Below are 27,382 nucleotides of genomic sequence, written 5' to 3'. Positions count from 1 at the left end.
ACTGCTCTTGAGTTCTCTCCAACGAAGGCGGATTCCACTAAACCCCCAAGCAGGCCTCCTCCTGGAAGGATAATCCCCTTTTTCTCTAGAGCCCGGGAGGAGGCGGGAATGGGAGGGGGGGAGGGGAGAAGAGAGGCCCGGATAGCCACCTCCAAACCCGCCTCCATCAAGCTGCCACCTCCTCTGTCCCCTCAAGCGAACCCTTGTGCAACCCTGTACAGGTTCACCTAAAAAAAAAAATTAATTCTTGGCTTAAAGAGGCCTAAACGGAACTGCTGACCAGAGAGAGGCGCGGGGCGATGAGATGGGAGCCCCCCCCCCCCCCGTCCCCGTCCCCCCGCTTCCCCCGGGCTCAAGTTAGACATCTTTCTGGCTCTGGTTTTTTAACTTTTATACTCACGGGAGCCGCAGGCGCGCAAATAAAAAGGGGGAAAAAATAGGCACACACACACACACACACACACACACAAAAGCCCTTCTTGGCACCCACACAATTCCGGGGCTTAAGTTCCCGTGAGAACCGTGGCGGGAGGAAAACCTAATGGCTTCCGCGGGAGCCCCGCCCCCGACAGCTAGTCTCGCGCGCGCGCGTTTCCGCGACCTCACCGGAAGTCCCGCCTACATCTGCCGCCGTGCCCCAGGGGAGGGGGTGGTCCGGGCTGGGGGGGGGGGGGGGAGGGCCCAGGCCCCCGAACTGAAGGGTTGAGGAGGGGGTGTCTACCACAAAGCAGCCATTCCCCCCCATCGACAGCCTCCGGAGGCCACAAATAGTCCGTGTCGGCGAACCCGCCTTTGCAATTCAGAGCAACGGGGTCGCGGCCCTGGGAGGTCGGCGCGGGGCGTGGAGCTCCCGGATGGCCGTCCGGGGCTTCCGCTACAGGACCCGGAAGGGGTCGCGCTGTCGCTGATGGGAGTTGTAGTCCGGCCGTGGTTGGGGGGGGCCAGCGGCTCATGCGCCGTGCACCGAGGCTTGTTTCACATCTGTAACAACAGGTGAATTGGGCTTTTTATTCTCCCTTTTCGTGCCTCCCCCTTCCTGGAGGAGCCTGCTTGTAGCCGGGGGGGTGGTGGTCAGCACGAGGAGAGGGGGTCCGGGTCCGCCCGCCAGGCTTGCGGAGAGTAGGGCGGAGGAGCTGGCGGGCCCGAGGAGCAGGCCGGGCATCCTAGGCCTGCCTGGGAAACCGGCCTGGCCGAGCCTTGGGCAACCAGGCCTCGGCCTGCTGTTGCCATGGAGCCCGGGCGAGGGCGGGGGCCAGACCGGTCCGGCGGGGCGGTCCTCGCTGTGCCAGGGACTCTGCCAGGGCTGCCGGAGTGGCCGCTTCATTGGTGCACCGACGCCTTCGCCTCTGGGGATGCCCCGTTTCCTCCAGGCCCAGCCTGGAGGAAGTGCCTGCAGTGCCCTGAGACCTTTTGTCTGCCCCTCCTCCCTCTTTGCTCCCTGGACCGTTCGTCCTGAGAGAGAGAGAGAAAGTGAAAGAGAGAGAGGCCTGATTTGCCCACCTTTCGCACCGATCTGGGGGAAGCCAAAGGGATGAAATGTTCTTTGTTTGCTAATGGTGACTTGCCCAGTTCTGCAGGGAAGGACCTAATGCATGTTGAGTCCTTTGTTTGCAGTGAACTGGAATCCCTGGGGGTCCTCAGATTTTTCCCCTAAGCCTGGATCAGCATGCATTTTTCTAGCTATTCCTCTTGTAACAATATTGGCCACATAATTGAGATTTTTTTCCAAGGCGGTAGACACTATACTGCTTTATAATCCCAATCCTTGTGAGTACACTGCAGCAGGTTGGTAGCAGGTTCTCAACCTATTCTTCATTGCTAGCCACTCTGATGATTTTCCTTGTAGTTTCTTGAAAGGCCTTGACCAACATCTTGTAATTTACCCTCAAATCTCAGTGTCTCAGCGTTTCCCAAAAGGGAGGCCTCTGATGGAAGAAGTATTTGGGGTTGGTGTGAGAGTTTGTGTGCATTTACATTCTGTGTATTCTCTACCTTGCTAGGTTGTCTTCTTAGTGTCCAAGGATACTGTATATATTTTATGTCACTGTGATCCAAAGTTTTATCCACTAGGAGACTCTTGTACTCTTTTAGAACTTGGGAGATGTCCGTATATTTCAGGCATGAACCAGACCAGGGTGCTTTTACGCTTCTGTGTGGTAAGCCACAGGAAAAGTAGTTTGCTTCTGACAGGGAAAGTTTTAGAATCACTTCACTCCAATGTAGATTTCCAATCTGCCTCAAGGCAGCTGTGGGATCTTGGGTAAGATGTATAACCTTGAGCTTCAGTTTTCTTCTCTAGGAAAGATAATGTTTTACCTTTTTCTAGGGTATTTGCGGGAATGAAATAGATTAATCCGTGGAAGGACTTGGTGAACTGTAAAAGTGATATTCAACATTGAGTTATTGTTATTTTCCCAATCTGGATGAAAGTTACAGCCCGTTTTATCTACTTTGGATAGATTTATATGATAGTCATTATGGGATTAGAAAAATGAAGTTTGGCCAGGTGCCCGTGGCTCGTACCTGTCATCCTAGCTACTCAGGATCTGAAGATCATGGTTTGAAGCCTGTGTCTGTGAGACTCAGAAAAAGCAGAAGTGGTGCTGTGACTCAAGTGGTAGAGCTCTAGCCTTGAGCACAAAGAGGTTCAGGGACAGTACCCAGACCCTGAATTCAAGCCTAAGGGCCAGAAAAAAGAAAAATGAAGTTGGTTTTGTTCCAGGTTTGGAGAAAATGTTTCTCAGACCTACACACCCTTCTTCATTTTGAGATCCCCTTGGTATCTTATAGGTACTAATCTAGGATAGTGCACATTTTTTTTTTCCCATCTCCTTGGTTCTGGAGCTTAAACGCTGAGCCTAAGCTCTGTCCCTGAGTGTCTCTGAGTTCTACCACTTGAGCCACAACTCCAGTACCAACTTTTTTTTTTTTTTTTTTGTGGTTAATTAGAGGAAAGAGCCTCATGGATTTTCCTGCCGGGGGCTGGCTCTGAACTGTGATCCTCAGATCTCAGCTTCCTGAGTAACTAGGATGTCAGGCGTGAAACCTACCAGCGACATTCTTGATGGGTCTAGCATGGGTCTTGGTAAGTGTTAACATAAGGGCTTGGTGTTTTGTGTGTGTTTTATGCCAAAAAGGAAACTGGTTGCTAGGGTTAGTAAATGAAGTTCTGTGATTGGTGCAACTTTGTTTCTTTTTGGGGATCACCCATCTAGTACCCTCCCTTCCCCCATTGTACTTCCCAGGAGGCCCAGCCTCGTGATGAGGAATAGCAAGGGGAGATTTCAGTTCCAGTTCAAAAGCCTACAAAATCTGAGCCTGTTCCTGCATTTATAAGGTAAGTTCATTTAGCTACGTCCCACCACGTGGACAGCTCTGCCATACTGCAAAGCCAAAGGGCCTGGTTAAATCCTGTGTTCGTTCCATTCGTGGCTGTCTTGAAAAGAGGACTGTCATTCTTAAGTCACTAGGAATCTCTCTGTCTTGAAAACATCCCCATAGTCAGGATACCTAAAGTTAAGTTGTGTTTTCTTACGTTACGAAATCTTGCTGGGTACCAGTGGCTCACGCCTGTCATCCTAGCTACTCAGGAGGCTGAGATGTAAGGATTGCAATTCAAAGCCAGCCCGGGCAGAAAAGTCTCCATGAGATTTCTATCTCTAATGAGCCACTCGAAATCTGGAAGTAGATCTGTGGCACCAAGTGGTAGAATACAAAACTTGAACAGAAGAGCTCAGGGACAGCATCCAGGCCCTGAATTCAAGCCCCAGAACCAAAGAAAAGAAAAGAAAAGGAATCTTATCCTAATAGAATTTGACTTATCCTTATACAACAGGAAAAAAAGCAAAAACAGAGAAGGTATTTTGTTTGTTTTAATATCACCATAATGTAAGGAAAGCAGGGTCCTTTGGGAACTCTGAAACATAGTAGTTCTTTATAAAATGCCTTATCTTGAGTATCATACTACTTGAATATCATAATATATATATACATAGATTTATGCTAGGAAGGAAGATAGTGTTTTTGAGACTTGATTGACACTGAGGATCAGAGACCTTTAAACAATAAAACCCCCAAATTTTATTTCTGAGCACATGAACTGAGAATGTCTTAGCAAGAAAGTTTATTGTTTCTCAATCCTCACTGTACGATGCCTTGTATTTTCAAAGACTCAGGTTGCCTTTTAAAACGAGAATCGAAACATGATACCCTTTTCTTTTCAAACGTTTAATTTGGATAAGGAGGAGTTTATAGAATGTCACTTCTTAAAGTAAATTGTATCATCGTTGCTATTGTATTGAAGTTTTCTCTCTGAGCTACCATATCTTAGCGGCTGAAATTTCCGGCATCCTTGGGGAGAGAAGGGCAGACCTGCTATGGACCTGAAAGATTCAGCCCCAGGTTAGCCTTCAACTCCCCACTTCCCCATAATTTGACAATGAGAGAAAATAATAGTCAGGTACAGCCATGTAGATAGATACTCAAGAGATTCCTCGTAATAAGTGATCATTTTACTTAATGTGCTAAAACATGTGTGTGTGTATGTATGTATGTATGTATGTATGTATGTATGTATGTATGATGCCTATCCTGAGGCTTGAACTCAGGGCCTGGGTCCTTTCCCTGAGATACTTTTCCCCAAGGCTAGTGCTCTACCACTAGAGACTCAGCTCCACTTCTGGCTTTTGGGTGGCTAATTGGACATAGGAGACTCATGGTCTTGCCTGCCCAGGCTGGCTTTGAACCAGGATCCTCAGATCTCAGTTTTCTGAGTAGCTACGATGATAGGTGTGAGTTGCCAGAGCCCAACAGTGTTGATGTTTTTAAACTAGGGCTACTAGAAATTATGGCACCTCATCTAATACTATATTGCTTAAACATCTATCAGTGTGAGTATTTATTCAGGACAAAAATTGTTAAATTTTTCTTTTTTTCTTTCCTATCAGCTTTAAGTATATTCCTCAATTAAATGTATCAATGAGCCGGACCCTGGTGACTCACGCCTGTCATCCTAACTACTCAGGAGGCTCAGATCTAAGGATCTCGGTTCAAAGCCAGCCTGGGCACAGAAGTCTGTGGAACTCTTATCTCCAATGAAACACATGAAAACCAGAAGTGGCGCTGTGACTCCAGGGGTAGAGCACTAGCCTTGAGCTGAAGGGCTCAGAGACAGCACCCTGGCCCAGAGTTCAAGCCCCACAACCACCAAAAATAAATAAATAAATAAACAAATAAATAAATGTACTAATGAATAAAATCCTGTACATCCAGCACTTGGGTTGCTGAACTATGATGATCAATGACTGGTCTATGTAGCAAAAACTTGTCTCAAGAAAAAAGATAGTTATATTTCAACTTAATATTTATGCTTCATAACTAACAAGTTTGTTAATTCTAGTTATTAATGATAAATTTTATAATTTGTTATTTCTTAGAGACATAGAAGCAACACCATGGAAAACGTAAATCGCTGTGTATGTGTGTGTGTGCTTGTGTGTGTGTGTGTCTGTGCAGGCCCTGGGGCTTGAACTCAGGGCCTTGTTTTTGGCCTTGAGCCTTAGCTCCACTTCCAGCTTTTTGCTTGTTAGTTAGAGATAAGAGTCCCATAGACTTTCCTGTCCAGGCTAGCTTTTCATCACACTCCTCACATCTCAGCCCCCTTAGTAGCTAGGGTTACAGGCTTGAGCCACCAGCATGCCCCTCTCCCCAAAAAGTTTTATTCCAAATCATTAAAGTACTCTTTGATGTTGTCAAAGCTTATTCCTAAGGCCTTGGTCAGGTTTTTTAAAACCCTGGGAATGTGGCTTAGTGGTAGAATGCTTGCCTAGCGTTCATGAAGCCCTGGGTTTGATTCCTCAGTTCCACATACACAGAAAAAGCTGGAAGTGGCACTGTGGCTCAAGTGGTAGACCACTAGCCTTGAGCTCAGGGACAGTGCCCACGCCCTGAGCAAGCCCCAGGGCTGGCAAATAAATACATGAATACATAAATGAATAAATAAATGCCCATCGGCCAGTTAGTCTTTAAAGTCAATGCTCAGATCCTTATTCCATGTGAGACTGAATATCCATAAAGAATTTCCTTTCCTTTTGCAAGACACTTGGTAGTCTGCAAGTATTCTAATCAAGTACAACTGTGTCTTTCAAGACAAAATGCATCCCCTTTCTGTTTAACAGTGAGAAGAAAGCTCTCAATTAGGAAAAAGCAAGTTCGGCCAGGAGTGTGGCCTAATGGTAGAATGCTTACCTAGCATGCATGAAGCCCTGGGTTCAATTCCTCACTACCATACACAGAAAAATCCAAAAGTAGCTCACTCATGTGGCAGAGTGCTAGCCTTGAGCAAAAAGTGTCCAAGGACAGTGCTCGGGCCCTGAGCTTAAGTCCCAGGACTGGCAAAAAAAAAAAAAAGGTAAAAGAAAGAAAGAAGCAAGTAGTATAATTAAAGCAGAGTTCACCTTCCCATCCTTAAGACTGGGGAACTAGTGAAGGACTTCTTTTTAATTTTTTCATCTTCTGTACAGTTCTCTCTTGTTATTGAAAGTCTTCTTCTGTGGGTTTTTGGGACAGGAATATTAACTGTTGCCTTTTGACCCTCCTTCTTAGGATTCCAGCTTTCCCTCTTGGCCAGACATGTTCAGCCTGGACTCATTCAGAAAAGGTAAAAATGTAACTGTGCTTGTGGCCTCACACCCTCCTCTTTGTGACCACAATGCTGTGAATTTCCTTTACTGTTTCATAGTTTTTGTTTTTTTCTAGTCCTGGGTCTTTAACTCAGGGCCTGGGCACTGTCCCTGAGCTTCTTTTGCTCAAGACTAGCACTCTACCCCTTGAACCACAGCTCTACTTCCAGATTTTTTTGGGGACTTAATTGGAGATAAGAGTCTTGAAGACTTTCAAATGCCTGGACTGGCTGTGAACCATGATCCTCAGGTCTCAGGCTCCTGAGTAGCATGATACACTTAGAGGTATGAGCCGCCAGTGCCCAGAACAAATTCTCTCTTTGAAATATTTTACCAGAAGCTCCCTAGATCGAGGGCTTGTTATGCTATTTTGTTGTCTATAGTATCTGTCCCAGCATTTTGTACATGAAATGCCTCAGTAAACACTAGTGGAAGTATATGAGGTTATTATCAGTGGTCATGTGAATAAGTCAACAAGTCTTGAACCTAGGAGTCTATAGCAGATGAGATGAAGAAGTTGCATAAATTGCTGTAGAATCACACTGTGACTAAGCTATAGAGCAGAGTTCAAAATACACACGCACGCACGCACGCACGCACGCACGCACGCACGCACGCACGCACACGTCCTGTGGCTTGATTCAAGGCCTAGTCACTTACTCTGAGCTTTTTGGGGGATCAAGGCTAGCATTCTACCACTTGAGCCACAGCATCACTTTCAGCTTTTTCTGCGTATGTGATACTGAGGAAACGAACCACTAGGCCAGCACTCTACCACTAAGCCCCCTTCCCAGCCTAGAGAACCAGTTTTGAAGACCAGGAAGGTTGATTCAGTGGCCCAAACTTTTTACTTTTTGTTTCCTCTCAAAATTAAAGCTACATTATCAAGTGTCATTTATCATCTCCTCCTGAGGAACAAAGAAATACGCGCAATGTAAACTCATTGGATGCCACTGGCTCACACGTGTGATCCTAGCCACTCAGGAGGCTGAGATCTGAGGATGGTGGTTTCCCTGCGCAGGAAAGTCCCTGAGACTTTTAGCTTCAAATAATCATTGGAAAGCTGGAAGTGGAGCTATGACTCAAGTGGTAGAGTTCTAATCTTGAGCAAAAGAAGCTCAAGGGCAGTGCTGGACTAGAGGTCAAACCTCAGGACCAGAAAAAAAGAAAAATAATCCTTTAAACACCATAAGTGATAAATAATAAAGGTATCAAGTCTACATTCAACCAGTTGACAAGTTCATGATGCAAATGAGTATCACCAGCATTCAGAAGACAGGAGAAGACACCTAACCTGAAAGCTATAAACTAATAAAAGATGTGTTTGCCTGGCTACTGAGGAGGCAGAGATCTGAGAATCACAATGGGCGGGAAAACCTATGAGACTCTTATCTCTAACTACCCAAAAGCTGGAAGTAGAGTTGTAACTCAGAAAGTGCCAGCTTACAAGGAAAAAAAAGCTCAGGGACAGCACCCAGGCCCTGAGCTGAAACCCTAGGCCAGCATCCCTCCCCCCCCCCCAAAAAAAGATATTTACCTGAAGGGAAGAATTCAAGATACTTATAGCAAATCAAGGCCCCATGTCAGACCATATTATGTACTAAAGCCTCTTAATGATAATACGGATTGTGAGTTTATGAGGGGTCAGGCCTTGTTTTAAGCAGTTAACACGTATTAACACATCTGATCCTTAGAACAACCCACCTTTTACAAGAAACGGCAAATTTCTCTGCTTAATAGGTAAACAGAGTAATTAAATGTTAGTTTTTAGCTCAGGAAAAAAGAAAAAAGTGCTTTACATACTAATCTCACCTTTTTCTTTTCTTAGCCAAAAGTGAAGGCTGGGGGGGGGGGGGACTATAATGATGAAACTTACTTGTGAAGCAGGGTGCTGGTGGCTCACACCTGTCATCCTAGCTACTCATAAAGCTGTAATTTGAGGTTCAGGGTTCAAAGCCAGCCGAAGCAGGGGCTTAAACTCAGGAGCTGGGCACTGCCCTTGGACAATTTTTGGCTCAAGGTTAGCACTCTGCTAGTTGAGCCATAGTACCACTTCTGACTTTTTCTGTGTATGTGGTACTAAGGAATCGAACCCAGGGCTTCATGCATGCTAGGTGAGTACTCTACCACGAAGCCTCCTTCCCAGCTCCTGCTGTATCCTTTTAGAGAGCATATAGGAGCATGTTAAACTCATGGAGAACAGGAAGCATTTGAAGCCAAGAAGACAATTGTCATTTTCCTCTGTGGCATGGCTGCCACTCTTCTTCAGAACCTATGACTGACTCCCATGGATTTTCCAGAGAGAGTCCGTTCAGGGCTCAGTACTCTAAGGGCACCAGGTAAGGAGTGACCACACATTCTGAGATCCTCTCTCTCTCTCCCCAGATCGGGCCCAGCACAGGCAGCGTCAGTGCAAACTTCCCCCACCCCGCCTTCCACCCATGTGTGTCAACCCCGCCCCTGGAGGGACCATCTCTCGAGGTAAGGGAGGGGCCTGGCCTCTGTTCTGCCAGGAGGTGGGTGGCAGTGAGAAACCCTGGTATAGGGCTTGGAACCACTGGAAAGTGATTCATGGTGGGGTAGGGGGGGCACAGATGGGCTTAGCAGAGCTGGTGGAGTCCTTGGGAGAGAGTTTGGGGGAAACTCTGGGCTCTTCAGAATTTTTGGTGTTAGGGCATGATCCCCCTAGTCTCCTGGAAGAAAATCTGAGCTTACTCTACCTAGGTATTCTACACTTCCATGGAGAACATTTTAGCTTGTCTCTATGGCCTAGTATCCCCCATCTTGGAGCCTTTGGGGATGCCCAGGAAAATCCCTTCCCTGTTTCCCTCAGCCCCCTCAAAGCACTTTACTGACATGAAACTCCACCTGTCAGCCCTTTGGCAAGGTAAGGCTAAGAGGAGAGAATGTCAGAGCACTCAGATAAAAAAGATAATTCAATCTCAGGACCCCACTGTACCTCAGAGAAGCAGGGCTCAGAGAAGCATTTTCAACTGCAAAGCATCTTTTCTTTCTCCTTAGACATAGATCTTTTCTAGGGCTGCCAACTCCAGCGTCCCTGATGGCGGCTGCTGCTCCTCTTCCTCCTCCTCCTCCTTCTCTTCCTCTTCCTCCTCTTCTTCTTCTTCTTCTTCTTCTTCTTCTTCTTCTTCTTCTCCTTCTCCTTCTCCTTCTCCTTCTCCTTCTCCTTCTCTTGTCAGCTGCTCTTCTCTGCCATAGGCCACCTGTTAACATGCAAAGAGCATTATTTTAGCTAATAAGATTCTTTTGTTCCCATCTGGAGACAGAAAACCTATGTACCCCAGGCTCTGTCTGTAAAGTGCTTTGAATTTGTTTTTTGTTTTTTTTGTTTTTGTTTTTGTTTTTCCAAGCTTGGGAAGGGTTTAAGAGCCTGTGCTTGCCCCTTTTTGCTGCATTCGACCTAACTGAATAACAATAACCATGTGAATCCTTCCAGCCCCTCTGACTACTTGACTTAGGTGTTAAAAAGAAATGCCACCCCTTACCATTGGCAAAACAAGAGTTGATTGCCCTTTTTTTTTTTCCTTTCTTAAAATGCCCTGTAATTCGAAAAGGCTGAACGTTTACATTTCCAACATGGCAGGTGAGTGGCTTTGAGAGTATCAGATGTGTTTTTAGTGAAGATGCTGGGGCTACAGGCAGTGCCTTCCTGGAACATATGCTGAAGACAGCATTCCTGGGACCAGGCTGCTGCCCTGCGGGATGGCCCATATATACTACACACCCTCCCTGCCTTGTGCCAAAGAAGCGTGGCACTGTTGGCCTGTCACACCGTCTCTGCAGAACGATGTCATCCATGTGATGTGCTTCTTGCCTGTCTCTTTCTCTCTCAGGTAGAAATGACATAAAAGCTTCATCTGTTTATGAGCACGTGATTGTTAGGTCTATCTGCCATGTTTACTCTTCTCTTCCTTTCCTTTCTCCTTTCTTCCTTTCTTTCTTCCCTCTCGTTATCTCTCTCTTTTTTGTTGTTGTTGCTTGGGGGGCTTGAACTCTGAGCCTGGGCACTGACCCTGAGCTCTTCAGCTCAAGGCTAGTGTTCTACCACTGAGCCACAGTGTCACTTCCAGCTTTTTGGTGGTTCATTGGAGATGAGAGTCTCATGGTCTTTTGTGCTTGGGCTGGCTTTGAACTGTGATCCTCTGATCTCAACCTCCTGAGTAGCTAAGATTATAGGCCTGCCTGAGCCACCAGTGCCTGGCCCTGATAAACGCTTTTGTGAGTCAGATAGTAAATGTATTTGAGGTGTTACAGCGTGTATGTTTTCCATAGCAATTAACTTTGCCATTATAGCATGAAAGCAGTTATAGATACATAAGCACAAAAGCATATTTGTGTCCCATTAAAATGTTATTTATAGGCGGGGAGTGTGGCCTAGTGGTAGAGTGCTTGCATAGCATGCACAAAGCCTTGGGTTCAATGCTTCTGTACCATGTACACAGAAAAAGGCAAAAGTGTTTGCTGTGGCTCAAGTGGTAGAGTGCTAACCTTGAGCAAGCCCAAGGACAGTGCCCAGGCTCTGGGTCCAAGACCTAGAATTGGCCAAAAAAAAAAAAAAAAGTTATTTATGATAAGAGGCAATGATGTAGATTTTCTCTCTAAGCTATAATTTACTCTGGACCACTGGGGAGCCCAGTACAGAACTAGAAGGGTTACTAGAAAGGTTACGGAGCATCCTTGATCTTACAGTCATGCCTGCAAAGCTGAAACATTTGTTCAGGGTGACACTGTTAGAGCATTTATATACGTACACATGTATAGATTCTTTTAAAGATTTTGCTGGCACTGTGGCTTCAACTTGGGGCATTATACTCTTAGCTTTCTTGCTCACAGCTGGCAGTCTACCACTTTGAGCCACAGTCTCACTTCCAGTTTTCTGGTGGTCCATCGGAGATAAGAGTCTCACAGACTTTCATGCCCAGAGACGGCTTTGAACCACATTCCTCAGCTCTCTGCTTCCTGAGTAGGTAGAATTACAGGCGTGAGCCATTGGCACCTGGCTTGTTTCCTTCAACTTTTAGGTACCAGAATTCTCCAAGTTTGTCCTCAGCTACTGTAGTCCCTCCTTGGTTTGGTACACATCTAGGTTCTTTTAGGGAATTTAGACTGCTGACTATCCTTGAGGAAGATTCCATAAGCTTGGTGGATTTGTAGACTTTGGGGAAATTAATGAGCCATGTGCCTACATGCAAGGTCTTGAACAATCATTTCTTGGAGTGGGATATGTTTGGAACAGAGGGTAGTGACTCCCTGTCACTGTTGCTTTGTCAAATAATCATTCCCTCTTGTCCCTTTCCTTGTAACAACCCACTAAATGGAGAAATTGAAATTGAGGCTATACCCTACCCCTCCTGAGTCTGCTTCTAAGGGACCTTCCTACTGTGATTTCTGTCCTCAAAAGCTAGGAACTTCTGTCACAGTGCCATCTGCAAAACCTTCTTTTGGAATGTTCCTATTTGATCCTAACCACACCCACCAAAAGGAAGAAAGAAAGAAATGACTAGAACAAATTAGTTGTAATTATTCCCATTGATGAATTTGCTCAAGATAATCAGTTGATAGGTGGCACAGTGGAGTAAGAATGAGGCCCAGGTATTATGATTCAAATCCTATGTGTTCCCCCTAGCCTTTTTATTTTTCTCCACTTTACCCAGGAACTTGTTAAAAAGGTCCTACCCCAGAGTTAGGAGTTGATGGCTTGCACCTATCATCCTAGCTACTCAGGAGTCTGAAATTTAAGGTTTTCCATTTGAAGCCAGCCTGGAGAGGAAAGTTTGTGGGACTCTTAACTCCAATAAACTACAAAAAAAAAAAAAAAAAAAAAGCCACCCAAAGGCTTTCTCCAGGCATTTGGGAAGCAGTCAAGAGAAATAAAATCCAGGCCTATCCCTGTGGAAATGAATTCCCATCTGGCTTTCAAACAAGGGAGCAGCATCAGAATCCAACTGTCACTCAAGATTTCTTCTTGAGGCCCGGGAATGTGGCCATGTTGTAGTGCGCTTGCCTAGCATGCAGGAAGCCCTGGATTCGATTCCTCAGTACCATACACAGAAAAAGCCTGAAGTGACGCTGTGGCTTAAATGGGAGAGCAAAAGAAGCTCAGGGACAGTGCCCAGACTGTGAGTTCAAATCCCAGGACTGGCAAAAACAAACAAGATTTCTAGTTGAGCGGATGCTTAAGAAAGCCTTGTCTATCCCGGCTCCCAATTCCTCACCACATTCTCCCTCTGTAGGTCCTTCTCAGATGGGGTACACCCACTTCCCTTCAGCAGTCATTTCGCGTAATCCGGGTCCCGCCATTCCCCCCACCACCACACCCACCAGTCAGGTCTTACTTAGCAAAGCACCCTGAGAGATAAGATCTGAAGGGATCGCGTCCGTTTCCTTGGACTTACACGGGCAGGAGACCTGACATACATTACTTCCTTCCCCCCCCCCCCCCCCAAATTCTAGTCTTCTGTTGTTCTGCCTGGGGTGTAGACCGGGCAGCGCTTCCCGCCGGCCAGCAGGGGGCGTCCGGTCCCGCCCCGGCCACGCCCCCGGCCACGCCCCCTCCGCGGGTTCCTCCCCCCGCCCCCGCACGTCTTCCGGGGCCGCAGTGGCCGGCGGGAGCGCGATGGCGGCCGCCAGGAGGCTCATGGCGCTGGCGGCCGGCGTCTCTCCGCGCCTGCGGCCGCCGGGTCCCCGCGCCACCTGGCGGCAGGGCCGGTCGCGAGGCCTCTCGTCAGGCTTCGTCAGCGCCGACGGCGCCCAGAAGGCCGTCGAGGCCGAGTCGGAAGCGGCTCCTGGTGAGCCCTGGGAAGGCGACGGGAGCATGGTGAACGGTGAGGGCCGCGGCGGGCGGACGGGCGGACGGGCGTGCGGGCCGCGGCGCCCTTGACTCCCGGCGTGGCGGGCGGGCGGGCCGGCAGGGATGGCGTTCAGGGCGAGCTCCGCCCTCCTGACCGGCCCCGGGGTGGGGGGGGGCGGCTCTCCTTCCCGAAAGCGGCCGAACGTCCGGGCTCTGCTGCCGTAAAGCTGCTGTGCGCGGCTCTGGCGCTCCCCGCCCCCCCCCCCCAACACTCACACCTGGTGTCCGGGATGAAATGACCAGGGTAACTGGCCCGGGAGTCAGGCAGGACAGGAAGCGCCTTCACCACTGTGAGAAAGAGCCCTCAGGACGCCTGGGGATTCGGGGATGCCCTGAGGTGGGCGGACCGCAGCTCTCTCTGTACGTCCTGAGTAGTGCGGGGAGGGCCTGCCCGCCTGCCCGCCTGCCGGCCTGCCTGCTCGTCGAGGGTTGGTAGAGTAGGCCCGGTTGCCTTCATCCTCCTTGCACACCTGTAGGTCTAATGGGTGCTAAAGTTGGGTCTCTGTAGGATCAAATGCCCTGGATTCTATCTAGGTCCTGCTTAGTAACTTTGATTCTCAATGACTTTATAAAATGGAGATGAAAGACCCAGAGTTTAGCCTAGTAGTAGGGTGCTTTCCTAGCATGCACCAAGACCCTGGTTCGATTCCTTGGTACCGCATACATAGAAAAAGCCCGAAGTGGTGCTGTGACTCAAGTCATAGAGCTCATGCCTTGAGAAAGCTCAGGGTTGGGCTCAGGCCCTGAGCTAAAAGCCCAGGACTGGAAAAAGTAAATGAATAAAAATAAGTAAAATGGAGTTTAAAGACCACTCGAGGGCTGGGAGTGTGGCCTAGTGGTAGAGTGCTTGCCTAGCATGCACAAAGCCCTGGGTTTGATTCCTCAGTACCACATATTCAGAAAAAAACTAGAAATGGTGCTGTGGTTTAAATGGTAGAGCCTTGAGAAAGCGCAAAGACGGTGCCCAGGCCCTGAGTTCAAGCCCCAGGACTGGCCCCCCAAAAAAAGAACATTCCAGGCAGAACTCTGCTTTTTTGGCTCGTTGACAGAAGTTTGCGCCCAAAGAAAGAATCCAAATCAAACAAGTTTTTATCAGACCACTCTGAGCAACCCAAATGCTGCAGCCTTTTTTCCTTGGGGTTTCCAAAAGTGCTGTGAAGAAACTGCCCTGGCGATTATGATGAAGCAGATGTGCATGTGATTTAAAAAAAAAAAAAGGCCCACTTTGGAGCTGGCTTGAAGTAGTTAAATATTTACTGGGTGCTGGTGACTCACACCTGTAATTCTAGATATTTGGGAGGCTTAGATCTGAGAATTGAGATTCAAAGCCAGCCTGGTCAGGAACATCCACGAGACTTACTTTCAATTAACCTTCATAAAGCCAGAAGTAAAGGTGTGGTGTAAGTGGTAGAGTACCAGCCTTAACCAAAAAATAAAAAAGCTTAGTGAGGGACTGGGAGTTTGGCCTAATGGTAGAGTGCTTGCCTAGCATGCACAAAGACCTGGGTTCAATTCCTCGGTACCACATATATAGCAAAAAGCCAGAAGTGGTGCTGTGGCTCAAGTGGTAGAGCTCTATCCTTGAGAAAATCCAGGGACAGTGCTCAGGCCCTGAGCTCATGCCCAGGACTGGCAAAAAAAAAAAAAAAAAAGCTTAATGAGTATGCCAGGCCCTGACTTTGGGATAAAATAACATAAATATCATAGCAGAGAATAAAGGTAGCAAATGAGAAGTCATACATGACCTCTGCAGTTCTATGCATCTGTTGAAAGGTTTCTTATGTTGTTGTTTTTTATTTTGCCAGCCCTGGGGCTTGTACTCAGGCCTGGGCACTGTACCTGAGCTTCTTTTGCTCCAAGTTAGCCCTCCACTGCTTGAGCCACAGCACTACTTCCTGCTTTTTCTGTGTATATGGTACTAAGGAATCGAACCTAGGGCTTCATGCATGCTGGACAAGCACTTTACCACTAAGCTACATTCCCAGCCTGGGTTTGTTCTGTTTTTGTCCTTCCGGGTTCTCTTTGTAGTCCTGTGTCTGAGACAAGCTTTATGGAGGTGGCCATGTCAGCTCTGGAATTCAGAAAACAACTGAAGAAGTGAGATATCTATTGTGGTTTCTGATGCACACTTCTTCTCCTCAATAGCAGCAGAGTCAGGGAAAGGAATGGCTCATTCCTGTCTTAGCTGTGGAAGTCTTTTGCGGCTTTAAGGTCTTTCATAGCATGCCATGTTACAGTTGAGAGCTAAAAGTGGCCAGTGGAATCTCGTCACTTAACTAACGGAAGCTTCTGTTTTCCTGAAGTAAGGCCTTGATCTCTAGTTTGTGTTGCTTTAGAGGAGTTTATTTACCATTTAGGTTTTTGTAGCTGTTGTATGAAATCCAAATCTTGGAGGGAGAAGAGGATTCTGGCTAGTTCCTTTGGGCCACCGCTTGGCTCTTAGGAAGTGATCATGCAATTGTATGTGGCCTATTCTCCTCTGTAAACCATTCATCTCTCCTTCTCTAAAAGGTTCTTGGGTGATTTGGGGGTCAGAAGCTGACATTGGCAGAATTTTGCACAGCGTTGCTTACTTGTTCATTTTTAAGAGTAAGAACAGCTTTAATGCTTTTGTTCTTATTTTCTTAGCTTCTAGGGACCTATTAAAAGAGTTCCCACAGCCTAAAAACCTTCTCAACAGTGTGATTGGAAGAGCCCTTGGTATCTCACACGCAAAAGACAAACTAGTCTACGTACACACAAATGGACCGAAGAAAAAGGTAACTGGTAGATAGGGGAAGCGATGGTTTGACTCTTGGGATGGGCTTCTCTCTCAGGGCTTCCTTGCTTTCTTTCTTTAAGAAAGCCTGAAGTAGTTCAAGAAAGTTTTCAATGGTCACCAGAAAATCTCAAAACAAAGTTCCATTAGAACAAGACCCATAAAACATGTTCTTATTTGGGATAGGGTGGAGTGCGTGGAGAACTATAGCAGTTAGGATGGGGAGTTTCCATGTTCTTGGATTTTTGTCCCACTGCAGCTCAGAGCTAGCACTTCACTGTGATGAGGGTCTCAGCTTTACTTTTTTTTTTTTTCCCCCAGTCCTGGGCTTGAGCTCAGGGCCTGAGCACTGTCCTTGGACTTTGTCAAGGCTAGAGCTCTACCACTTGAGCCTCAGCACCACTTCCAGCTTTTTTCTATGTATGTGTTAACTAGGAATCGAACCCTGGTCTTGATGCATGCTAGGCAAGCACTCTACCACTAGGCCAAACTCCCAGCCCCTCAGCTTTACTCTTGATTGACAGTCCTGGCTTGCCTGATTTTCTCTTCTCTTTCTCAGAAAGTCACGCTGCACATAAAGTGGCCCAAGAGTGTGGAGGTCGAAGGCTATGGCAGCAAGAAGATCGATGCTGAGCGGCAAGCTGCAGCTGCTGCCTGCCAGCTGTTTAAGGTGACCTTCTGCTAGTAAAAGCCGTGCAGACCTCTCCCCTCCACCCCCCTTCCTGAGACAGTATTGTCCCTAGCTCTGGTTTCTTTGGTTCCAGGAACATCTTGGAACTCACTGTTTAGGCATTCATCTATCCTGAATCTTTCTACTTCTTTGGTTCCTTCTTGTTTACCCAGTGATAGAATAGATCCTCCCTTCCTTCCTTCCCTCCCTCCCTCCCTCCCTACCTCCTTCCCTCTTTCCCTCCTTCCTTCCCTCCCTTCCCTCCCTTCCCTCCCTCCCTCCCTCCTTCCCTCCTTCCCTCCCTCCTTCCCTCCCTCATTTCTTTTCTTTTCCTTCCTTCCTTCCTTCCTTCCTTCCTTCCTTCCTTCCTTCCTTCCTTTCCTTCTTTCTTTCTTGACAGTCCTGGATCTTGAACTCAGGGCCTGAGCACTGTCCTTGAGCTTTCTCAGGGCTAGGACTCTTTACCACTTGAGCCACAGCACCAATTCCAACTTTTTCTGTGTACGTGGTACGGAAGAATTGAGCCCAGGGCATGCTAGGCAAGCACTCTAGGTCACACTCCTGTTTCCAGGTTACTTCTTTCTCTTATTGCCCCACCGTTGTTTGTTTCTGTGGTCTCAAAACCTACAGAGTGCCTTTTATGAAGAATTCCCTACAGAGAGACCGGAATGGTGATAAAGTTCCATTTATTTAGTTTCTATTTTTCTTCTCCCGTTATTTCACAGAATTTTTTTCCTAGGGCCACCATAGTCTTCTCTTCCTTGTAATGGAGTCTGACAATTGTTTCTCTGTGATTGGGAATAAACTGCTCAGGTTTTTAATTTCCTGTTCTTTTTTCTTGCCTCTTCTGATTGCTTTCTTGTAGGCCTCAAATGCTTCATTGTTCTGATCCCCTCCCATCCCCCCGGCCTGCAGCCTGCTTTCAGTGCAGACCGCTCTCACTGCTTGTGGTTATTTTCTTGACCGTCTCCGGTGTCACAGCTACCCTCAGTTGTACTTTTCTATCCTCATAATTTGTAGCATACAATGATGATCTATAGGTAATGGCTGGGTGGCTAGAACAATGTGGCTTTGGCCCTTCAAGGCTTTTTTTCTTTTTTCTCTCTCTCTGTCTCAGCCCCCTTCAGCTCCCTTCCCTTTTCTTCCTTTTTCTTTCTACTGAACCTCTCCCACCCTGTGAAACATCTCTTGTTCTTCCTTTCCCTGGGGACTCTTATATTTTTCGTTTGTTTCTTTGTTTTGTTAGATGTTTGCCGTGAACTCTGGGCCTGGGTACTGAGCTTTTCAGCTCAAGATTAGTGCTCTACCATGGTGAGCCTTGGAGCCAGCCACTTCCTTTTTTCTAGTGGTTTCATTGGAGATAGCACATTTGTTCCCAGCTTGCTTTGAACCCAGATCCTCAGATCTCATGTCCTGGGTAGCTAGGATCTCAGGCGTGAGCCACCAGTACCCAGCTTAGTTTGGTTTTCTAGATAAGCTGATTGGGCTAACTTTGCCTTGGGCTCGCCTGAAATCTTGGTACCCCATCACTCTCTCCCAAGTAAGTAGCTGGAATTCTGGGCATCTATCACCCAGTCTGATTCACGCTGTGCATCCTTAGTGTTCCTTTTATCCCATTTCTGGGGCTGGGGCTTCAGTGTAGCTGTGTGACAGAGTCCACAACGAAGGAACTATGGTTCGCTGGATGTAGTCCAGGCTACAGTGTGGATCTGGAGTGATCTTCATGATGTCCTTCTCCCCTCAGGGCTGGGGTCTGCTGGGTCCCCGGAACGAGCTGTTTGATGCAGCCAAGTACCGAGTGCTAGCTGATCGCTTTGGCTCTCCAGCTGACAGCTGGTGGCGTCCGGAACCAACCATGCCCCCCACTTCCTGGCGGCAACTGAATCCTGAGAGCATTCGGCCAGGGGGACCTGGCCTACCCCGTTCTTTGGGCCGGGAAGAAGAGGAGGATGAAGAAGAAGAACTAGAAGAGGGGACCATTGATGTTTCCGAGTTCCTGTCCCTGACCCAGCAGGACTCCCATAACCCACTAAGGGACTCAAGGTACAGCTCTTACACGGGATGCAAGGGCCAGTGCACGCTGCCACGGGTCTGGGTAGGAACCATCCAACATGGTCCTGTCACTCACTGGTGTGCATGCCATCTGTGGGGAGCTCTTGGTGACTCTGGCCTATGTGTGCTGTGGCTGGCCTTCCCACCAGTAATGGCCTGCACTCTTCTCCAGCTTCTGCCTCCGTCCTACGGCGTCTCTGCAGCTGCTCTGCTTGCTCCTGCCCTCTACCCCCCTCCTTTCTTTCTTTCTCTGGGGAAGCCATGGGAGTGTGGGTTTAGCAGTGGTAATTGTGCAAGGATCCTCCATCTTGCCAATGCCTCCTGGCTTGCCTGCTGCAGGTTTCCCAGCTCCAGAGTCTCAAGGAGCCTCAGGGGAACTTAGTCCAGGAAGATAGTGAGTTTTTTGTTTTTTTGTTTTTTTCACCTAAACTTTTGGTCCTCCCAGGGGGGGTTCCTTTGAAATGACAGATGACGACAGTGCTGTTAGGGCCCTGACCCAGTTTCCACTTCCCAAGAACCTTCTGGCCAAGGTGATTCAGATTGCGACCTCCTCCTCCACAGCAAAGGTGAGTTGGGATGGCTGCAGGCTGTGTTTGGGGCAGGCAGCACACGAGGTAGGAAGAAGCGTGCGGGAGGTCTGTGGGTGCCAGTTCTTTCAGCTTTCGTCCAAGCCACGTGGAGAGGCACCATATTGCTCAGGAGGGTAGGGAGGGTGAAGTGGCAGAGACAGAAGGAAGTCAAAGCACTGCAGCAGCCAGGGCTGGGAAGGTGGCTTAGTGGTAGAGTGCTTGCCTAGCATGTATGGCCCCAGGTTCAATTCTCCAGTAGCACATTCACAGAAAGAGCCAGAAATGGCATGTGGCTCAAGTGATAGAGTGGTAGCCTTGCAGAAGCAGCTCAGGGACAGTGCCCAGGCCCTGAGTTCAAGCCCCAGGACTGGAAAAAGAAACAAAAAAACAGGCAAGGTCAGGACTGTGGAGGTAGAAGGTGGGTATGGGAGGATAAGGAATAGCGTAGAAAATTTGGCTGTAGTTTGAATATCATTACTGGACTTCTGGGCAAAGGTTTTTGTTTTGTTTTGTTTTTGTTTTTGTCTGTTGTGGGGCTTGAACTCAGGGCCTGGGCATTGTCCTTGAACTCTTCAGCTCAAGGCTAGCGCTCTACCACTTGAACCACAGCACCACTTCTGGTTTTCTGGTGGTTCATTGGAGATAAAAGTCTCACGGACTTTCCTGCCTAGTTTGGCTTTGGACACACTCTTCAGGTCTCAGCCTCCTGAGTCACTAGGATGGCAGGCGTGAGCCACCAGCACCCAGTGTATGGCAGTTAATTTCACTGCAGAAATCTTCCTTTGTTCTTTTTCTTATAACCTTCTTGCCTCTCTTCTTGCAGAACCTCATGCAATTCCACACGGTGGGCACCAAGACAAAGCTGTCCACACTCACTCTGCTCTGGCCCTGCCCCATGACCTTTGTTGCTAAAGGACGCCGCAAGGCGGAGGCTGAGAATAAGGCAGCAGCCTTGGCCTGCAAGAAACTGAAGGTGAGTGGAGGACCCGCCCTAGTGGGCAGATACAGATGTCTCAGTGCTTTCCTCTGGGGAAACAAAATCCCAGCATATAGATAGGATGTGCGCCTTACTTGCTTGTTTCCATGAGTTCCCCGGAGTCCCCCCCACAGAGGCGCTCTGTCTGTGAGCTCTTGGCCAGAAGCTGGAAAAAGATCAGCACAAAGATGGGACTGGTGGACCTGAATTAACAGCCTTGTTGTCCAGTGAGCTCACACCCACCTGCGTTTCATGGCCATAGTAGTGATTCAGTGTGGATGAAATCTGAGATGGGAAAGTCGCATCTAGACGATAGCATTGGGTCCAGGAGTATGGCTTAGTGGTAGAGTGCTTGCCTAGCATGCATGAGGCCTTGAGTTTGATCCTCAGTACCATATACACAGAAAAAGCTGGAAATGGTGCTAGTCTTGAGAAAGCTCAAGGACAATATCTAGGCCCTGAGTTCAAGCTCCAGGACTGGGGCGGGGGTGGGAGGAGAAAGGGCGCGGGGGAGACCATAGCATTGTGCTCTACAGCTAGGTGCCACCATAGTGGGATTAGATGGTGCTGAGACGTGAGGCATCTGAAACCACATCAGCAGAGGTTTTCATTTGCAGAAGAGAAGAAATGTCTTGCTCTGCTAAGGTGGTCAGGTGGGTTCTTCTTGGGGTTTTTTTGGTTGGTCATGGAGCTTGAACTCTGGGCATGGGTGTTGTTTCTGAGCTCTTGAGCTCAAGGCTAGCGCTCTGCCATGTGAGCCACAGTGTCACTTCCACTTTTGTGGTGACTCATTGGAGATGAGTCTTCAGGGCCTTTTATGCCTGGATTGGCTCTGAACCACAATCCTCAGATCTCAGCCTCCTGAGTAGCTAGGATTATAGGCGTGAGCCATAGGTGCCTGGCTTAATTAGGTGTACTTCTGTTGCATTTGGCTCTAAGAACCACACCTTTTTTTTTCTTTTTAGTGTTATCTTAGGGCTTGAACTCAGGACCCAGATGCTGTCCCTGGGATTTTTCACCCAAGGCTAGCGCTCTTGCACTGGGGCTGCAGCTCTCTCTGTAGTCTTTTGGAGGATTTATTAGAGATGAGAGTCTCATAGACTTTCCTGCCCGGGCTGGCTTTGAACTGTGATCCTCAGATCTTTGCCTCTTGAGCAGATGGGATTCCAGGTGTGAGTCACATTTTACATGCAGCCAAGGACAGAGCACCTCCTGCTGCAGAAGTCAGAACAAGGGCCCACTGCAAAGCGTGCATGGCGATAGCCTGGGACACGTGGTCTGGGAAGGAGCAGGCTTCCGGTCAGCAGCATTGTTGAGCAGCCACCAACAGAGGTTGCTAAGTCAACCCAGGCAGAGCTGGGACAGAGTGGCCTTTTCTCCCAGTGAGGTATGGTGTCAACAGGTTCAAGGCGGGGACGAGGCCTGTAGAGAGAGAACCCAGACCTGACAGGTGCCCAGTCTAGGGGAAAATGACTGCTTTTTGTTTTTGTTTTGCCAGTCTTGGGCTTGTACTCAAGGCTTGGGCACTGTCCCTGAGCTGCTTTTGCTGAAAGCTAAGCACTCTATCACATGATCCACAGCACCACTTCTGGCTTGTGGTACTGAGGAATTGAACCCAGGGCTTGATGCATGCTAGGAGAGCCCTCTACCACTAAGCTACACTCCGACTAGTCAGCTTTCTTGCTCCCAGCTTGTGTGTTCTTGAGCTATGCCTCTAGTCTGGAATTTTGCTGGTCAGCTGGAAACGGAGTCATCCCAGATTTCCCCCCCACCCCCCTGGGCTGGCTTTGAACCTTGAATCCTCTAGATCTCATTCTTCTGAAATCTCCCTCCTAGCTGGTTTACAGATGAGAGCCACTGGAACTTGAGCACGCTCTCGATTCAGTTTCACTTGAATTAATTTCTGTGGCGATTGGCATTTTACTCTTGTGAGCTGAGGGAAAAAAACCAAAACCCAGTGGCTTTACATGACATCTCTCGAGAGTTCTTGAGCCTGTCTGGGCCCGGAGCATAGCCCGCCATGTGTGTTTCCCTCTGCAGAGCCTGGGCCTGGTAGACAGGAATAACGAGCCCCTTACCCACGCCATGTATAACCTGGCCTCTCTGCGTGAGTTGGGTGAGACACAGCGCCGGCCGTGTACCATCCAAGTGCCCGAACCCATCCTCCGCAAGATTGAGACCTTCCTCAATCACGTAAGACCACCCAGCCCCTCCACCTTGTCCTCCTCCCGCCGGGCGCTCATACTAACACCTTCCCACTGTGGGTTCAACCGGGAGCCCCCACTGATGTAATGGTCTCCCCCCCCCAGTACCCCGTGGACAGTTCCTGGATCTCCCCAGAGCTCCGGCTACAGAGTGATGACATCTTGCCATTGGGCAAGGACTCGGGGCCCCTGAGTGACCCCATCACAGGCAAGCCCTACGTGCCCTTGTCAGAGGCCGAGGAGCTGCGCGTGAGCCAGAGCCTGCTGGAGCTGTGGCGGCGGCGAGGGCCGCCGTGGCAGGAGGTGCCACAGCTGCCCGTGGACCCGCACCGGGACACTATCCTCAATGCCATCGAGCAGCACCCCGTGGTGGTGATCTCGGGGGACACGGGCTGCGGGAAGACCACGCGCATCCCCCAGCTGCTGCTGGAGCGCTACGTGACTGAGGGCCGCGGCGCCCGCTGTAACGTCATCATCACACAGCCTCGCCGGATCTCCGCCGTGTCGGTGGCGCAGCGAGTCAGCCATGAACTAGGGCCTTCCCTGCGCCGGAATGTGGGCTTCCAGGTGCGCCTGGAAAGTAAACCCCCGGCCCGAGGCGGGGCGCTGCTCTTCTGCACCGTGGGCATCCTGCTGCGGAAGTTGCAGAGCAACCCCAGCCTGGAGGGCGTGAGCCATGTCATCGTGGATGAAGTCCACGAGCGGGACGTGAACACAGACTTCCTGTTGATTCTGCTCAAGGGCCTGCAGCGGCTCAACCCGGCCCTGCGGCTGGTGCTCATGAGCGCCACGGGCGACAACGAGCGCTTCTCCCGCTACTTTGGTGGCTGCCCTGTCATCAAGGTGCCTGGCTTCATGTACCCCGTGAAGGAGCACTACCTGGAGGACATCCTGGCCAAACTGGGCAAGCACCAGTACCCCCACCGGCACCGGCACCACGAGGTGAGGCACGCCCCCCACTCTCTCCCAGCCAGGGCTCCCCCAGACGTTCCCTCCCTCTACCCCCCTCTCCCTCTCCCCCCTTTTCCTGGCTTGGTAGCCATGTCAGCCTGTTTCCATGAGGTGGCACTGACCTTGGCTCTTGCCTCCCTCCTGTCACTGTGACCACATCCCGTGCACGCCCTCCTCACCCCGGGCCTGTGGCCTCTCTCCCCCCACAACCCCAGTCCGAGGATGAATGTGCATTGGATTTGGACCTCGTGACTGATCTGGTTCTACACATCGATGCCCGTGGGGAACCAGGTGGGTGCTCCCCTCCTCCCCCCTAGCCACGCCCACCTACCCCAGCCTGCCGACTCACAGCCACGGGACCCTTTTTTCAGGTGGGATCCTGTGCTTCCTGCCAGGCTGGCAGGAGATCAAAGGAGTGCAGCAACGCCTCCAAGAAGCCCTGGGCACGCACGAGAGCAAGTACCTCATCCTGCCAGGTGAGCGCCCCCAAGACGGCACCTTCCTGTGGACTCACTCAGCGGACCAAATTCACCTAGCTCCCTTTTATTAGGACTTGACCCATTTGATGGATGGCGTCAGAAGCTGTGCCAGCCGCCAGCCTTCAGGGTGCTTGTGGAAGATGAGCGTCCCTAACCCTCCTGTCTTTGTCCCCACCCCACCCCCAGTGCACTCCAACATCCCCATGATGGACCAGAAGGCCATTTTCCAGCAGCCTCCCATCGGGGTGCGCAAAATCGTCCTGGCCACCAACATTGCCGAGACATCCATCACGGTGAACGACATCGTGCACGTGGTCGACAGCGGCCTGCACAAGGAGGAGCGCTACGACCTGAAGACCAAGGTGGCCCGCGCCCCCTCAGCCCCACAGTGGCCACTGGCCTTGAAAGCCACCTTTATGGTGGTGGGGGGGATATTAGGGGTTGAGAAGTCGGGACACAGGCAAGGCTTTCCCGTCCCGTAGGTGTCGTGCCTAGAGACAGTGTGGGTGTCCAGAGCAAATGTGATCCAGCGCCGGGGCCGGGCCGGGCGCTGCCAGTCGGGCTTCGCCTATCACCTGTTTCCCCGGAGCCGGCTGGACAAGATGGTTCCCTTCCAAGTGCCCGAGATCCTACGCACGCCCCTGGAGAATCTGGTGCTGCAAGCCAAAATCCACATGCCGGAGAAGACGGTGCCGTAGTGGGCTGGCTGGGGTGGGGGATGAGGGGGGCTCTGTGAAGAAGTGGGGCGCACGCCCTCATCACTGCTTTCCGCCTCTTCCCCGCAGGCAGTGGAGTTCCTCTCCAAGGCGGTGGACAGTCCCAACATCAAGGCGGTGGACGAAGCAGTGATCTTGCTCCAGGAGATCGGTGAGTGGCAGCCGGGTGGGGACCCCGCCCCTCCCCGTCCATCCCCCCCGGCGGGGCTGACAGCTGAGCTGTTTGTGGCAGGGGTGCTGGACCAGCGGGAGTACCTGACCACCCTGGGGCAGCGCCTGGCTCACATTTCCACCGATCCCCGGCTGGCCAAGGCCATCGTGCTGGCCGCCATCTTCCGGTGCCTGCACCCTCTGCTGGTGGTGGTTTCCTGCCTCACCCGAGACCCCTTCAGCAGCAGCCTGCAAAACCGGGCCGAAGTGGACAAGGTCAGGCCCCTCCCGAAGCGCTTTGCCCGTCCTCTCACCTCCGTCCCCATAGTGGGGGGGGGGGTCTCCCATCCCTCCCGTGACCGGCCGCACGCTCTCCTGCCAGGTGAAGGCACTCTTGAGCCACGACAGTGGCAGCGACCACCTGGCCTTCGTGCGGGCCGTGGCTGGCTGGGAGGAGGTGCTGCGCTGGCAGGACCGCTCGTCTCGCGAGAACTACCTGGAGGAAAACCTGCTCTACGCACCCAGCCTGCGCTTCATCCACGGTCAGCACCCCCCCATACACACACGCACGCGCACTGTCCTCCTGTGTGGCGGAGGCGGCGCCCGCTCACCTCGTCCTGCCTCCCCAGGGCTCATCAAACAGTTCTCGGAGAACATCTACGAGGCGTTCCTGGTGGGGAAGCCATCAGACTGCACACTGCCCTCCGCCCAGTGCAACGAGTACAGCGAGGAGGAGGAGCTGGTGAAGGGGGTGCTCATGGCGGGCCTCTACCCCAACCTCATCCAGGTGCTTCCTCCAGCAGCTGGACTGGATCAGGGAGTCCCCGCTCGCCACCCCTCCTTGTCAGCTCCTTGCTCAATCCCACTCATCCTTGTCCTCCCACCCTCCCTCTCCCCCTCCTCCCCCCGTAGGTGAGGCAGGGCAAAGTGACCCGGCAGGGGAAGTTCAAGCCCAACAGCGTCACGTACAGGACCAAATCTGGCAACATCTTGCTGCACAAATCCACCATCAACAGGTGGGTGGGGGGGATAATGGGCAGGACTGGCAGGGGCAGCCAGCCAGGAAGATCCAGAGGGACAAAGTCTCACGAGTCCCGTCTCACGTGTCCCGTCTTCAGGGAGGCCACGCGATTACGGAGCCGATGGCTGACGTATTTCATGGCCGTCAAGTCCAATGGCAGCGTGTTCGTGCGGGACTCGTCCCAGGTGCACCCACTCGCCGTGCTGCTCTTGACCGACGGGGACGTCCACATCCGAGGTGGGTAACCTGTGCCGTGCTACGCCACACCGTGTGCCACACCACCCTCCTCCCGCTCATCCACTCACCGCCCCCCCTTCTTCAGATGATGGACGTCGCGCCACCATCTCGCTGAGCGACAGCGACCTGCTGCGCCTGGAAGGCGACTCTCGCACCGTGCGGCTGCTGAGGGAGCTGCGGCGCGCGCTGGGCCGCATGGTGGAGCGGAGCCTGCGCAGCGAGCTGGCCGCGCTGCCGCCCTTGGTGCAGCAGGAGCATGGGCAGCTGCTCGCCTTGCTGGCCGAGCTGCTGCGGGGACCCTGCGGCAGCTTCGATGTGCGCAAGACGGCGGATGACTGAGCCCCGCCCCCTCCTCTGCTGGGTGGGGCTGTGTACAGAGTGCAAATGTTTATTTAAAATAAAGTTCTATTTATCCCTTGTGAGCTTTGTTCTCCTCTCCCAGGAGAGTGTGGGGGAAGTGGAAAGATGTGAGGAGTGGACAGGAAGTGGGAGAGCTGGGTGCGTGCTGGGCTGGCTGGATGGCGCCCCCCACCTCTGCTGCTTCCCCAGCCATGAGCGCTGCCTGCTGGGCCAGCCCCGCCCACCAACAGCGGTCCCCAAGGCCATTCTCCCAAACAAGCAAGGAGGCCTTCACGGCTCTTTGCCCTGGGGAGTGTGCAGAGTAGGCATCTGCCCTTGATCCGAACCCACCGATAGATGAGGGGGACTCAGGGAGTGCAGAGGACAAGAGGACTGTGTGGGTGCCCCAGGTGGCTCGTGTAAAGGCACAGATGGGGGACAGACACCATAGAAGCAACGGAGGACCTGCGTGGTGGGACATCAGGCAGCTTTATTTGACTTAAAATCAGTACAACAGAACCACAGACACAGGTAAATAATGGCTAGGCCATGAGCAAATACACTAATGTCCCACCCTCACCCCCCCATCCCAGATGGTCGTAAAAGTCGTACATGTCCCCCCATGTGCCAGGCCCCGGCTCCCTGCCTTGAGAACACTGACTCAAAGTGCTCTCCCTGCACCTCTTCCCTTTCATTCGCTGCAGCTCTT

At 50.7% G+C, this 27,382-nt stretch overlaps 1 protein-coding gene across 7 annotated transcripts; it reads left to right on the top strand.

Moving 5' to 3' along the window:
- Nucleotides 1-720: 720 nt before the first annotated feature.
- Dhx30 (DExH-box helicase 30) lies at nt 721-26,756 on the top strand. 7 transcript variants are annotated; one of them, XM_090323484.1, is made up of 25 exons: nt 721-993; nt 2,950-3,085; nt 3,246-3,337; nt 4,304-4,401; nt 6,604-6,658; nt 9,066-9,161; nt 10,256-10,284; nt 16,180-16,310; nt 16,869-16,979; nt 18,724-19,022; nt 19,477-19,597; nt 20,424-20,573; nt 22,617-22,769; nt 22,886-23,722; nt 23,947-24,022; nt 24,103-24,207; nt 24,397-24,572; nt 24,693-24,899; nt 24,996-25,077; nt 25,159-25,352; nt 25,459-25,618; nt 25,706-25,863; nt 25,989-26,092; nt 26,195-26,334; nt 26,420-26,756. In XM_090323484.1, exons 4-25 carry the CDS (start codon nt 4,377-4,379, stop codon nt 26,671-26,673), a joined length of 3,663 nt encoding a protein of 1,220 aa, XP_090179610.1. In that variant the 5' UTR covers nt 721-993; nt 2,950-3,085; nt 3,246-3,337; nt 4,304-4,376; the 3' UTR covers nt 26,674-26,756. The 7 variants fall into 7 exon arrangements, with proteins under 7 accessions (XP_090179610.1, XP_090179609.1, XP_090179613.1 ...); XM_090323483.1 differs by lacking the exon at nt 2,950-3,085; XM_090323487.1 differs by lacking the exons at nt 2,950-3,085; nt 10,256-10,284.
- The last annotated feature ends 626 nt before the right edge of the window (nt 26,757-27,382 follow it).

The sequence above is a fragment of the Megascapheus bottae genome, chromosome 32 (assembly GCF_031878675.1).
Source record: "Megascapheus bottae isolate mThoBot1 chromosome 32, mThoBot2.hap1, whole genome shotgun sequence".
Taxonomy (NCBI): Eukaryota; Metazoa; Chordata; class Mammalia; order Rodentia; family Geomyidae; genus Megascapheus; species Megascapheus bottae.
The sequence above is the reverse complement of the archived record's forward strand: the minus strand, read 5'-3'. Positions and strand labels throughout refer to the sequence as shown.

What these genes read in the sequence shown, in the direction of transcription:
- Dhx30 (XM_090323482.1), top strand. Translation starts at nt 13,318, where the DNA reads ATGGCGGCCGCCAGGAGGCTCATGGCGCTGGCGGCCGGCGTCTCTCCG. An exon ending in TCCACATGCCGGAGAAGACG is followed by an intron (nt 24,900 to 24,995) that starts GTGCCGTAGTGG and finishes TCTTCCCCGCAG; the next exon opens with GCAGTGGAGTTCCTCTCCAA. An exon ending in ACCGGGCCGAAGTGGACAAG is followed by an intron (nt 25,353 to 25,458) that starts GTCAGGCCCCTC and finishes CTCTCCTGCCAG; the next exon opens with GTGAAGGCACTCTTGAGCCA.